Genomic DNA, 13341 nt, shown 5'->3' on the forward strand with positions numbered 1-13341 from the left:
GTTGTGATATCCAAAGCCCTTTGGTTAAAGCGCGTCGGATTTTGCTCATGCACAACTGTTTTACTTGTGTAATACGAGCATTAACCCACAAGTTTACTTCTGGCAGCAGGGCCGCCACTAGAAATTTTGGGGCCCCTGACTTAACCATTGATCAGGGCCCCCCCTTCCTTTGATATGTGCAATTTTTGACCAAGTGACTAAAACATATATGCACTTTATTCTTAAGTGTCTATTTAAACTTGGAAATGTTGTAAAGGTAGTAACATACAAACACACAGACACACTCACACATAAGGATTCACATATAGACACTCTAACAGACACGCAAAGAAACACACTCAGACACCCAAACAGACACTCAGCACTTGATTACATTGACCTGACAAGTAATGAGGTAAACTACAGTTTTGTAAAAAAAGGAGATTTAGAAAATAAAATATGGAGTTCTGATTATCTTTTTGTAAAGGAAGATGCCAACTAAATGATGACAACAGCATGCAGTGGCTGAAAGGAAGGGCCATGAACTGCCTAAACAATAATTTAAAGGTTAAATGGTGGATTGGTGACTTCCGGAAAGGTCTCATTAGTCTCAAAGTCTGTAGAAAGATGTGAATAATCAGTAGTAAGGTCAAAATGTCCTAAAAAGGAACAGACAATGGACACACACACATACACAAACTCAAACACAAACTTGCACATACACCCAAGGAAACACCGACAGAGACAGCCTCAGAAAACACACAAAGACATACACACACAGAGACACCACAGAAAACACACAAAGACATACACACACAGAGAGACAACACAGAGAGACATACATACACACACCCTCACTGAGATATCCACAGAAAACACACAAAGACATGCACACACCCTCACAGAGACACCCACAGAAAATACACACCCTCACAGAGACATCCACAGAAAACACAGATATACACACCCATCCTCACAGAGGCATCCAGAGAAAATACACAAAGACAAACATACACACACCCTCACAGAGACACCAATAGAAAAAGCTCAAAGACATATGCACACACCCTCACAGACATCCACAGAAAATACACAAAGACATACACACCCACCCTCACAGAGAGACCCACAGAAAAAAAAATGCATACACACATATAGAGACACAAACCAAAACACAAAGACATAAACACAGACACCCACAGCAACACTCACAGGAGGAAACATTTATGCACCTTGCATCTCCTAAATCAACAGTGTGTGACATGAATGATAAAAAAAAATTGCAGAAATGAAGGAATCACTTTTTAAAGAATCACATTTGTAAATGTGCAAACAAAAATAATTATTTGTATTCAAAATTGTACATTAATGATCTGGGTAGATGGCTAGATGAAGAAAAGTACTTTTAAAAGGTTGACATGTTTGTTTGATTTTTCCCCATTTTCCCCAACCAAGAGCACCACTTCAAATATAGTGTACAAATGTTCCCATCTGTACTTATGGATTTTGAAAATGCTGTACTCTATATGGTCTTGGTGGAACCATAAGCTGTGGTACTCATACCATTAGATCTGGTTAAATGCAGGATTTAGGCTTGTTGGTATGTATTTCAAAATTAATTAAGTCAGCTGTAGTGTAAACTGAACAGTTTTAAATTAACCTGCCTCATGTCAAACACTGAGCAATCTTAGTCTGAGAGTATAACATGTTATGCAGATGTAAAAATCTTAGATAAAATGCCTCCTTGCATCTGAAAAGTCCTTGCATAAAGGGGAAGTAAACTGGAATGTTATATATATATATATATATATATATATATATATATATATATATATATATATAAATGCATATCTGCCAAAAGGGCACCTATATTTGTGTATTGAGGAGGAAACATTTCTGCATGGTTTTATATATAGAATTTCTACAGCATTGTCAAATAATCATAAATACACTGCTGCTAAAAAATGTGCTTTTATGGACCCCTGGCCCCACCATACAACTACTACAACACTGAAGTTACAATCTGAAATTGCACAAAGAAATAAAAAACATTTGCTAAGTAAGTTCTACCTCCTCTGCAAATGAAAGTGATAGCCGTCTGACTCAGGCACACACTCTACAAAGTGCCAAGTCTGTCTCACACTGTGCATAGTGGTTTAGTGCACACTCAGAAATCCTCTCAAATGCTAATACTTTACTCCTTGTAATAACATTTCCCATGCTTAATTAGCACTCTGCTGTAGTACTCACTGGTGGCTGCCAAAATGTAAAAAAAAAAAAAAAAAAATTTTTTAAGTTCTTGCCTCATGGGGCCCCCTGGCCCATTGGGCCCCTGACCGGAGTCACCCCTGTCACCTCCTGATGGCGGCCCTGTCTGGCAGTGTTAGCGCTCGAGCAGAAAGTACTAAATAGCGCTCCACTTGTAATCCAGCCCACTGCTGGGTGCAACTTGCCTGTATTGTTTGTCTTGTAACCTCAATTAAAATAAAATTTTGGGAAAAAAAATATATAATTTCTGATCGGAGCCGTGGCCAATCATCCCATATACCCCTAGCCCTACTGTCAGCCACCTACACCCTTCTGGTCCTGCAGCCCCTCTGTCAACCACATATACACATCAAATTGAACCCTGGCCCTGCAGCCCTTCTGTCAGCCACATGGCTGCATCAGAGCAGGCTCCTTGCTCTACATTCACTCTGTCAGCCACATCAGAATGGACACTGGCCCTACAGTTCTTCTGTCAGCTACACACCCACATCAGAATGGACACTTGCCCTGCAGCCCCTCTGTCAGCTACACACCCATATCAGAATGGACACTTGCCCTGCAGCCCCTCTGTCAGCTACACACCCACATTAGAATGGACACTTGCCCTGCAGCCCCTTTGTCAGCTACACACCCACATTAGAATGGACACTTGCCCTGCAGGGCCTTTGTCAGCTACGCACCCACATTAGAATTGACGCTTGCCCTGCAGCCCCTCTGTCAGCTACACACCCACATCAGAATGGACACTTGCCCTGCAGCCCCTTTGTCAGCTACACACCCACATCAGAATGGACACTTGCCCTGAAGCCCCTTTGTCAGCTACACACCCACATCAGAATGGACACTTGCCCTGCAGCCCCTCTGTCAGCTACACACCCACATTAGAATGGACACTTGCCCTGCAGCCCCTCTGTCAGCTACACACCCATATCAGAATGGACACTTGCCCTGCAGCCCCTCTGTCAGCTACACACCCACATTAGAATGGACACTTGCCCTGCAGCCCCTTTGTCAGCTACACACCCACATCAGAATGGACACTTGCCCTGCAGCCCCTCTGTCAGCTACACACCCACATTAGAATGGACACTTGCCCTGCAGGACCTTTGTCAGCTACGCACCCACATTAGAATTGACGCTTGCCCTGCAGCCCCTCTGTCAGCAACACACCCACATCTTGAAAAAGCCCTATCGGGTGAAACGCGTAGACTTACTTGTGTTGTTCCCAACAAAAGACTTTACTTTATTTTAAATCTAGGTACCTAGTTTTACTCTGGAGCCCGCGCGTGATTCACGCTAAGTGCGGGTCTGTGGACTGTCATTATCCTCCTGGAATCCTGAAATATTGGACACCTAGAGGTCTGAAAAAACAAGCTGAGAAAACAAGCTGTCTCCAATCACGCTGACCTGGTTCAGCCGATCCAAACATAGGAATTGTGGAGCAAAGAAAGCAGTTTCCAATCACGCTGACCTGGTTCAGCCGACTCAAGCAAGCAAGAAAAGTTACTAACACTTTGGAGATACTGTTCATTTCTGATAATCTCCTAAAGTGTAAACTATCAAGCCGTTATTAGAGTCATCTGGAAGAGTGTGAGTATAACCTGATAATAAGGTGTTTAACATGATCGCTTAACTCTGATGAAAAATCCTATTATACCAACTCCACGCTGACATTTTTTGCTGAACTGTAACATTTTTTTCGATCAGTTAACACAAGAAACTATGTTACAAATACTGTGAAGATCTGACTCAACAACGATATTAATATTATAACAATTCTGCTGCATCTTTTAAACGCTCACACATTTTTTTCATTTTTTAAGGTGGTAATCCAATTTTATAAGGGAGACGTCCCTTTTATCTTATTATTCAATTTTTATGTGTAATGTTGTTATTGTATTTACTGTAAGTAAAGGTAATCTTTTTCAATTTTTATTTGCATTCCTTGTTATTTGACTAAGTGTGGTGAGAACTTAGCTTTTAGCGCCCTCTTTTTTCTCCTTAATTTTGCCTTATTCGTGACAGTCCTGGGGTGACTGTTTTAGAGTGGCCTTGTTCTCTTTTAGCTATTAGCGCTATACTCCTGTGTTCCTCTACATATTTGCATCAGATCAGACTCCTGGTCCTGCTCATGTCATCCTTTTTTTTTTTTTTTTTTTTAAGATTATATTCTGGTCACATGCTATTCTCAAAAAGTAATGATCAAGATAAAATCTCAAATAAATGGCATCAGTTTAAAGCTACATATTTATTAGCAATATGATAACATTCAACTTTTCCTTGTCCCCCAGAACAAAAGAACCCCTGCTAACCAGTCACAAACTAATATTCAGATTCAGCACAAACTCTGCACATGTGCAGACTGCGGTAGCCTGCACTCTTGTATTCCCTTAAAGGGACAGTATACTATAAAATAGTTTTTCCCTTAATGTGTTTCCAATTACTTTTTTTACCAGCTGCAGAGTATAAAATGTATGAGATTTGCTTTTGAAGGTTTATTTGTATATATGAATTAGCTGATTTTGTGTTTTGAAGTCACAACCTAATCAAATTGGTTGAGCTTGTAGGTATAATCAGATCTCATTATGTTGTCCAATACTTGGAGAGAACAATGGAAAATTAACATTTTATTACCTTATCTCTTCTATAACCCACTGGGAGTGTAATTTCTTTTACTGGCTGTGTTCACACAGCATGATCTTAAAGTGAAGGTAAAGTTTAGACTTATTGAAGACAGCAATGCATTTCTTAATCTTACCATAATGTAATCGCTAATTTTTTTTTCTTTATTACAGCAATATTTTTAAAACAATATATATTTATAAATCCCTACCGTTTCGCTCATGACTCCTCCCAACTTCCATCCGCTCTCTATGTCTCTCAAAAGCGCATTCACGATGCATTATACTGTGCATGCGATAATCGGCGATGCAGCTTTTATACGTAGTATGGGATTTCTACATGGAAGTAGGACGCATGCGCGAAACGGGAGCACGCGTGGTTTCCAATATCAACAAAAATTGAATATCGCACGTGCTGATGACTAAAGGGGCGGATGACGTGGAGTGACGGTCGCGTAACTGACAAATTTCAATTGGTTTAGATAAAAACGAGATTGTCAGAAATAAATATATATATATGGGATGAATTTGCGTACGTATAGAAATTGATTTATAAAGTTAATAAGTTTATTTATACAAATATATATATAAAATATGATGAATTAAATTTATAGTGATTTTACACACATAATGTTAAACTGAATCGACATGAAGGTAACTTTACCATCTCTTTAAGGCCAAAAAACTTTCATGATAGGTGGGGATACCACAGGCTAAATAAACTATTTCAAATGCCAATTTAAGGGTAATGGAAATACTTGTAAACAATTTAATACACTCCAGCAGATACAGTGGATCATTAGGTAAAAATTAAAGGGACACTGTAACCAAAATTTTTCTTTCGTGATTCAGATTGAGCATGAAATTTTAAGCAACTTTCTAATTTACTCCTATTATCAAATTTTCTTCATTCTCTTGGTATCTTTATTTGAAATGCAAGAATGTAAGTTTAGATGCCGGCCCATTTTTGGTGAACAACCTGGGTTGTCCTTGCTGATTGGTGGATAAATTCATCCACCAATAAAAAATTGCTGTCCAGAGTACTGAAACCAAAAAAAAGCTTAGATGCCTTCTTTTTCAAATAATGATAGCAAGAGAACGAAGAGAAATTGAAAATAGGAGTAAATTAGAAAGTTGCTTAAAATTTCATGCTCAATCTGAATTACAAAAGAAAATTTTTGGTTACAGTGTCCCTTTAAAGGGGAGAACATTTTTGAGTAAACTGTTCCTTTAAGTTGGTTTAGCACTGATTCAACTTGGTTACTATTGCAAAGAATTATTTGCCTATCATGATTGTTGATGGAAAACTAATAATTCACCTTATAAAAGCATGTGACACCATAGAAGCTTAGGGAAGGAGGAAGTAAACAAAAACTCACATAAATTGCCTAAAAGTATTAACCCAAGCCTCCCTGGGAGAATGTGGAACAAACATAATTTTTAGTTGTATTTTACAACAAAAGGCTGCAACATAAATAAGGAATGTATATTGCAGTAATGTTTCACTTGCAGTAATAAAACATTTTATATGTTGTTGAAATGTCAAGCTTAATGGTCCTTTTAAAGCAACATAAAACTCTAAGGGGTATATTTATTATAGGCGGACGGACATGATACGATGTAGCGTATCATGTCCGCCGCATATCGATAAATGCCAACAGCATACGTTGTCGGCATTTATCATTGCACCAGCAGTTCTTGTGAACTGCTGGTGCAATACCTCCCCCTGCAGATTTGCGGCCAATCAACCTGATCGTATTGATTTCTGTCCGCCACCTCAGAGCAGGCGGACAAGTTATGGAGCAGCGGTCTTTAAACCGCTGCTTCATAAATTCTGTTTCCGGCGAGCCTGATAAATTGACCCCTAAAAATTAGTTTTAAAAATATTTTTTTCTTTCAGATTTTTGTTTCAGATAAAACATACAATTTTAAATAACTTTCAAATGTACTTAATTGTCTAACTTGCTTCATTTTGTTGGTATCCTTTGTTGAAGGAGCAGCAATTCACTACTGGGAGATAGCAGAACACATATGTGCAACCACCAATTAGCAGCTAGCTCCGAGTAGTGCATTGCTGTGCCTGAGCATACCTAGGTATGTTTTTCAGTAAAGGATACAAAGGGAATAAAGCAAACTAGATAATAGACGTTAATTGGAAAGTTGTTTAAAATTGTATGTTCTATCTGAATAATAAAAAAATGTTTGAGTTTCATATCCCTTTAAGTTAAAGCTGTAATACTTTTTTATTTTAAAACTAACAGATCCTTGTTTGTACAATACTGTTCTATGGTGTACAACCTCATTGGCTTCTAAGGAAAACTCCCACAGTTCTAATAGTGAGACACTTCCCAAGCATTTTTATTAAACACACATGAAAGTCATAGTTAAACTTCAATAATTCAGATGGAGCATGAAGATTTTTCAATGCATTTCTTTAATCAAATTAGCTTTGTTCTCTTTTGTTAAAAAGCATATCTAGGTAGGCTCATTAGCAGCAATGCACTACAGGGAGCTAGCAGGTGATTGGTGGCTACACATATGCCTCTTGTCATTGGCTCATCCAATGTATTCAGCTATCTCCTAGTAGTGCATTGCTGCACCTTAGCCTACATAGGCTTACTCTTCAACAAATAATACTAAGAGAACAAAGCTAGTTTGATGATAAAAGTGAACTGGAAAGTTCTTTAAAACTGCATGCTCTATCTGAATCATTAAAGTTTAATTCTAACTTTACTGTCCCTTTTTTAATATGATATTTACTAATGTACCAAGTGTAAAATACTATGTAATAGTAATATATAAAAATGTATTTCAGGTGTCAGAATGTTCAGGAGAGAGACAATGGAGGATGTTGCTTCACAGAAAATGCACAGATATTCCATGGCTAGTGGCATTTTTCCTGTTTTGGTCTGGTATGGTAAGTACACAGTGATACACAATTTAAGAAACTGTATAAATAAATTAATTTAAATTTGATGTATCCATGTGTGTTTTTTCTTTTTGTAAAAAATGCTTTATGTAAATTATCACCAATTACCCATGAGTTTTTTTTTTCTCTTGATCAGGGCAACACTGATACAAGGTAATGAAAGTCTCTGGGATAGAGAATCTCACAAGGGGAGACTGTAGTTAACAGGGGATCACCTGGCACTGATTTAATGTCTCAGTTTGCGGCAAATACAAATGAAACTTAAACGTTTTCACTACAATGTAACTTGCATTTGCTTTTCTTGTAGTATATATTACTTTTCTGAAAGTTAAATAAGTGAATTTTGAGAAACCTTATAAACCAGGGAGACCTGCAGGTGTAAAATATATTTTTGAAAATGTATTTGAAAAAGCAAGAATGCAAGCTTATGATCCAGACCATCTTTAGTGCAGCACCTGGGTAGCGTTTGCTGATTGGTGGCTAAATGCAGCCACTAATCAGCAAGAGCTATCCAGGGTCCTGAACCAAAAATGGGCCAGCTCGTAAGCTTACATTCCTGCTTTATCAAATAAAGATACCAAGAGAACAAAGAAAAATTGATAACAGGATTAAATTAGAACGTTGCTTAAAATTGCATGCTCTATCTGAATCATGAAATAAAAAAAATTGGGTTCAGTATCCCTTTAAGGTAATGATATTACATTATTGAAGTTTGTGAGAGCCCTAGAATGTAACAGATTCACTTTCCTCTGACATACAATTACATAAGTAGGTTCATTTTACACGGATCCTTAATGCAACAGCTGCTTTAGGAACAGACCCCCAACGTAAACATGTTCTCATATTTTAAAATAAACAGAATATGTTCTGCAATGTAAATGCTACATTTTCTATTCTTTTAGGATCAGAGAGATGGGATATTCATTATTTAAATTTCTTAAAATACGTGTTAACTTGTCCCATAAGTACAAATATGTTACCAAGCTTAAACCACTTTGCTGCTGAGTTATTTCACACTCCTGTGCTGAAACTGTTTTCAGTCATTAGTACTCGCTGCTTTTTTCACATCAGTTTCAGTGCTTTATCTGTGGAGTAAATGCACAAATCATACTATTTTTTTCTTCGGCAGATCAGACAGTTTTAGAAAATAACTTTACCCACATATGGAAAAAACATAATTTATGCTTACCTGATAAATTCCTTTCTTCTGTTGTGTGATCAGTCCACGGGTCATCATTACTTCTGGGATATTATCTGCTCCCCTACAGGAAGTGCAAGAGGATTCACCCAGCAGAGTTGCTATATAGCTCCTCCCCTCTACGTCACCTCCAGTCATTCGACCAAAGACCAACGAGAAAGGAGAAACCAAGGGTGTAGTGGTGACTGAATTATAATTTAAAAAATATGCACCTGCCTTAAAAACAGGGCGGGCCGTGGACTGATCACACAACAGAAGAAAGGAATTTATCAGGTAAGCATAAATTATGTTTTCTTCTGTTATGTGTGATCAGTCCACGGGTCATCATTACTTCTGGGATACCAATACCAAAGCAAAAGTACACGGATGACGGGAGGGATAGGCAGGCTCATTATACAGAAGGAACCACTGCCTGAAGAACCTTTCTCCCAAAAATAGCCTCCGAAGAAGCAAAAGTGTCAAATTTGTAAAATTTGGAAAAAGTATGAAGCGAAGACCAAGTTGCAGCCTTGCAAATCTGTTCAACAGAGGCCTCATTCTTAAAGGCCCAAGTGGAAGCCACAGCTCTAGTGGAATGAGCTGTAATTCTTTCAGGAGGCTGCTGTCCAGCAGTCTCGTAAGCTAAACGTATTATGCTACGAAGCCAAAAAGAGAGAGAGGTAGCAGAAGCTTTTTGACCTCTCCTCTGTCCAGAATAAACGACAAACAGGGAAGAAGTTTGGCGAAAATCTTTAGTTGCCTGCAAGTAGAACTTGAGGGCACGAACTACATCCAGATTGTGTAGAAGACGTTCCTTCTTTGAAGAAGGATTTGGACACAAGGATGGAACAACAATCTCTTGATTGATATTCCTGTTAGTGACTACCTTAGGTAAGAACCCAGGTTTAGTACGCAGAACTACCTTGTCTGAGTGAAAGATCAGATAAGGAGAATCACAATGTAGGGCTGATAACTCAGAGACTCTTCGAGCCGAGGAAATAGCCATTAAAAATAGAACTTTCCAAGATAACAATTTTATATCAATGGAATGAAGGGGTTCAAACGGAACACCCTGTAAAACGTTAAGAACTAAGTTTAAACTCCATGGCGGAGCAACAGTTTTAAACACAGGCTTGATCCTAGTTAAAGCCTGACAAAAGGCTTGGATGTCTGAATTTTCTGACAGACGCCTGTGAAACAAGATGGACAGAGCTGAAATCTGTCCCTTTAATGAGCTAGCCGATAAACCCTTTTCTAAACCTTCTTGTAGAAAAGACAATATCCTAGGAATCCTAACCTTACTCCAGGAGTAATCTTTGGATTCACACCAGTATAGGTATTTACGCCATATTTTATGGTAAATCTTTCTGGTAACAGGCTTCCTAGCCTGTATCAGGGTATCAATAACCGACTCAGAAAAACCACGTTTTGATAAAATCAAGCGTTCAATTTCCAAGCAGTCAGCTTCAGAGAAGTTAGACTTTGATGTTTGAATGGACCCTGAATCAGAAGGTCCTGTCTTAGAGGTAGAGACCAAGGCGGACAGGATGACATGTCCACTAGATCTGCATACCAAGTCCTGCGCGGCCATGCAGGCGCTATTAGAATCACTGATGCTTTCTCCTGTTTGATTTTGGCAATCAGTCGAGGAAGCAGCGGGAAGGGTGGAAACACATAAGCCATCCTGAAGTTCCAAGGTGCTGTCAAAGCATCTATCAGAACCGCTCCCGGATCCCTGGATCTGGATCCGTAGCGAGGAAGTTTGGCGTTCTGGCGAGACGCCATGAGATCTATCTCTGGTTTGCCCCAACGTTGAAGTATTTGGGCAAAGACCTCCGGATGAAGTTCCCACTCCCCCGGATGAAGAGTCTGGCGACTCAAGAAATCCGCCTCCCAGTTCTCCACTCCCGGGATGTGGATTGCTGACAGATGGCAAGAGTGAGACTCTGCCCAGCGAATTATCTTTGATACTTCTATCATTGCTAGGGAGCTTCTTGTCCCTCCTTGATGGTTGATGTAAGCTACAGTCGTGATGTTGTCCGACTGAAACCTGATGAACCCCCGAGTCTTTAACTGGGGCCAAGCTAGAAGGGCATTGAGAACTGCTCTCAATTCCAGAATGTTTATTGGCAGGAGACTTTCCTCCTGACTCCATTGTCCCTGAGCCTTCAGAGAATTCCAGACAGCGCCCCAACCTAGAAGGCTGGCGTCTGTTGTTACAATTGTCCAGTCCGGCCTGCTGAACGGTATCCCCCTGGACAGATGTGGCCGAGAAAGCCACCATAGAAGAGAGTTTCTGGTCTCTTGATCCAGATTCAGAGTGGGGGACAAATCTGAGTAATCCCCATTCCACTGACTCAGCATGCACAATTGCAGCGGTCTGAGATGTAGGCGTGCAAAGGGAACTATGTCCATTGCTGCTACCATTAAGCCGATCACCTCCATGCATTGAGCTACTGACGGGAGTTGAATGGAATGAAGGACACGGCATGCATTTAGAAGCTTTGTTAATCTGTCTTCTGTCAGATAAATCTTCATTTCTACAGAATCTATAAGAGTCCCCAAGAATGGAACTCTTGTGAGAGGAAAGAGAGAACTCTTCTTTTCGTTCACTTTCCATCCGTGCGACCTTAGAAATGCCAGAACTAACTCTGTATGAGACTTGGCAGTTTGAAAGCTTGAAGCTTGTATCAGAATGTCGTCTAGGTACGGAGCTACCGAAATTCCTCGCGGTCTTAGTACCGCCAGAAGGGCACCCAGAACCTTTGTAAAGATTCTTGGAGCCGTAGCCAATCCGAATGGAAGGGCTACAAACTGGTAATGCCTGTTTAAGAAGGCAAACCTTAGATACCGGTAATGATCTTTGTGAATCGGTATGTGAAGGTAAGCATCCTTTAAATCCACTGTGGTCATGTACTGACCCTCTTGGATCATGGGTAAGATTGTCCGAATAGTTTCCATTTGAACGATGGAACTCTTAGGAATTTGTTTAGGATCTTTAAATCCAAGATTGGTCTGAAAGTTCCCTCTTTTTTGGGAACCACAAACAGGTTTGAGTAAAACCCTTGTCCTTGTTCCGACCGCGGAACCGGATGGATCACTCCCATTAATAATAGATCTTGTACACAGCGTAGAAACGCGTCTTTCTTTATTTGGTTTGTTGACAACCTTGACAGATGAAATCTCCCTCTTGGGGGAGAGGATTTGAAGTCTAGAAGGTATCCCTGAGATATGATCTCTAGCGCCCAGGGATCCTGGACATCTCTTGCCCAAGCCTGGGCGAAGAGAGAGAGTCTGCCCCCCACTAGATCCGGTCCCGGATCGGGGGCCCTCGGTTCATGCTGTCTTTGGGACAGCAGCAGGTTTACTGGCCTGCTTGCCCTTGTTCCAGGACTGGTTAGGCTTCCAGCCTTGTCTGTAACGAGCAACAGCTCCTCCCTGTTTTGGTGCAGTGGAAGTTGGCGCTGCTCCTGCTTTGAAATTCCGAAAGGGACGAAAATTAGACTGTCTAGCCTTAGCTTTGGCTTTGTCTTGAGGTAGAGCGTGGCCCTTACCTCCTGTAATGTCAGCAATAATTTCTTTCAAACCGGGCCCAAATAAAGTTTGCCCCTTGAAAGGTATACTAAGTAATTTGGACTTAGAAGTTACATCAGCCGACCAGGATTTTAGCCACAGCGCTCTGCGTGCCTGAATGGCGAATCCTGAATTCTTAGCCGTAAGTTTGGTTAAATGTACTACGGCCTCCGAAATGAATGAATTAGCTAGTTTAAGGACTCTAAGCCTGTCCGTAATGTCGTCCAGCGTAGCTGAACTAAGGTTCTCTTCCAGAGACTCAATCCAAAATGCTGCCGCAGCCGTGATCGGCGCGATGCATGCAAGGGGTTGTAATATAAAACCTTGTTGAATAAACATTTTCTTAAGGTAACCCTCTAATTTTTTATCCATAGGATCTGAAAAAGCACAGCTATCCTCCACCGGGATAGTGGTACGCTTAGCTAAAGTAGAAACTGCTCCCTCCACCTTAGGGACCGTTTGCCATAAGTCCCGTGTGGTGGCGTCTATTGGAAACATCTTTCTAAATATTGGAGGGGGTGAGAACGGCACACCGGGTCTATCCCACTCCTTAGTAACAATTTCAGTTAATCTCTTAGGTATAGGAAAAACGTCAGTACTCGCCGGTACCGCAAAGTATTTATCCAACCTACACATTTTCTCTGGTATTGCAACAGCGTTACAATCGTTGAGAGCTGCTAAGACCTCCCCTAGTAATACACGGAGGTTTTCCAATTTAAATTTAAAATTTGAAATATCTGAATCCAATCTCTTTGGATCAGAACCGTCACCTACAGAATGAAGCTCTCCGTCCT

At 40.2% G+C, this 13341-nt stretch overlaps 1 protein-coding gene across 2 annotated transcripts in view; it reads left to right on the plus strand.

The window, feature by feature from the left end:
- SLC44A3 (solute carrier family 44 member 3) overlaps positions 1–13341 on the plus strand; it is a 268592-nt gene that overhangs the window by 8915 nt on the left and 246336 nt on the right. For both annotated transcript variants that reach the window (XM_053694046.1, XM_053694047.1), the window contains exon 2: positions 7684–7785. In XM_053694046.1, coding sequence (XP_053550021.1) covers positions 7684–7785 — 102 coding nt within the window. The remainder of the gene's footprint in view (positions 1–7683; positions 7786–13341) is intronic.

This window comes from Bombina bombina, chromosome 10 (genome assembly GCF_027579735.1).
Source record: "Bombina bombina isolate aBomBom1 chromosome 10, aBomBom1.pri, whole genome shotgun sequence".
In the NCBI taxonomy this organism is placed as follows: Eukaryota; Metazoa; Chordata; class Amphibia; order Anura; family Bombinatoridae; genus Bombina; species Bombina bombina.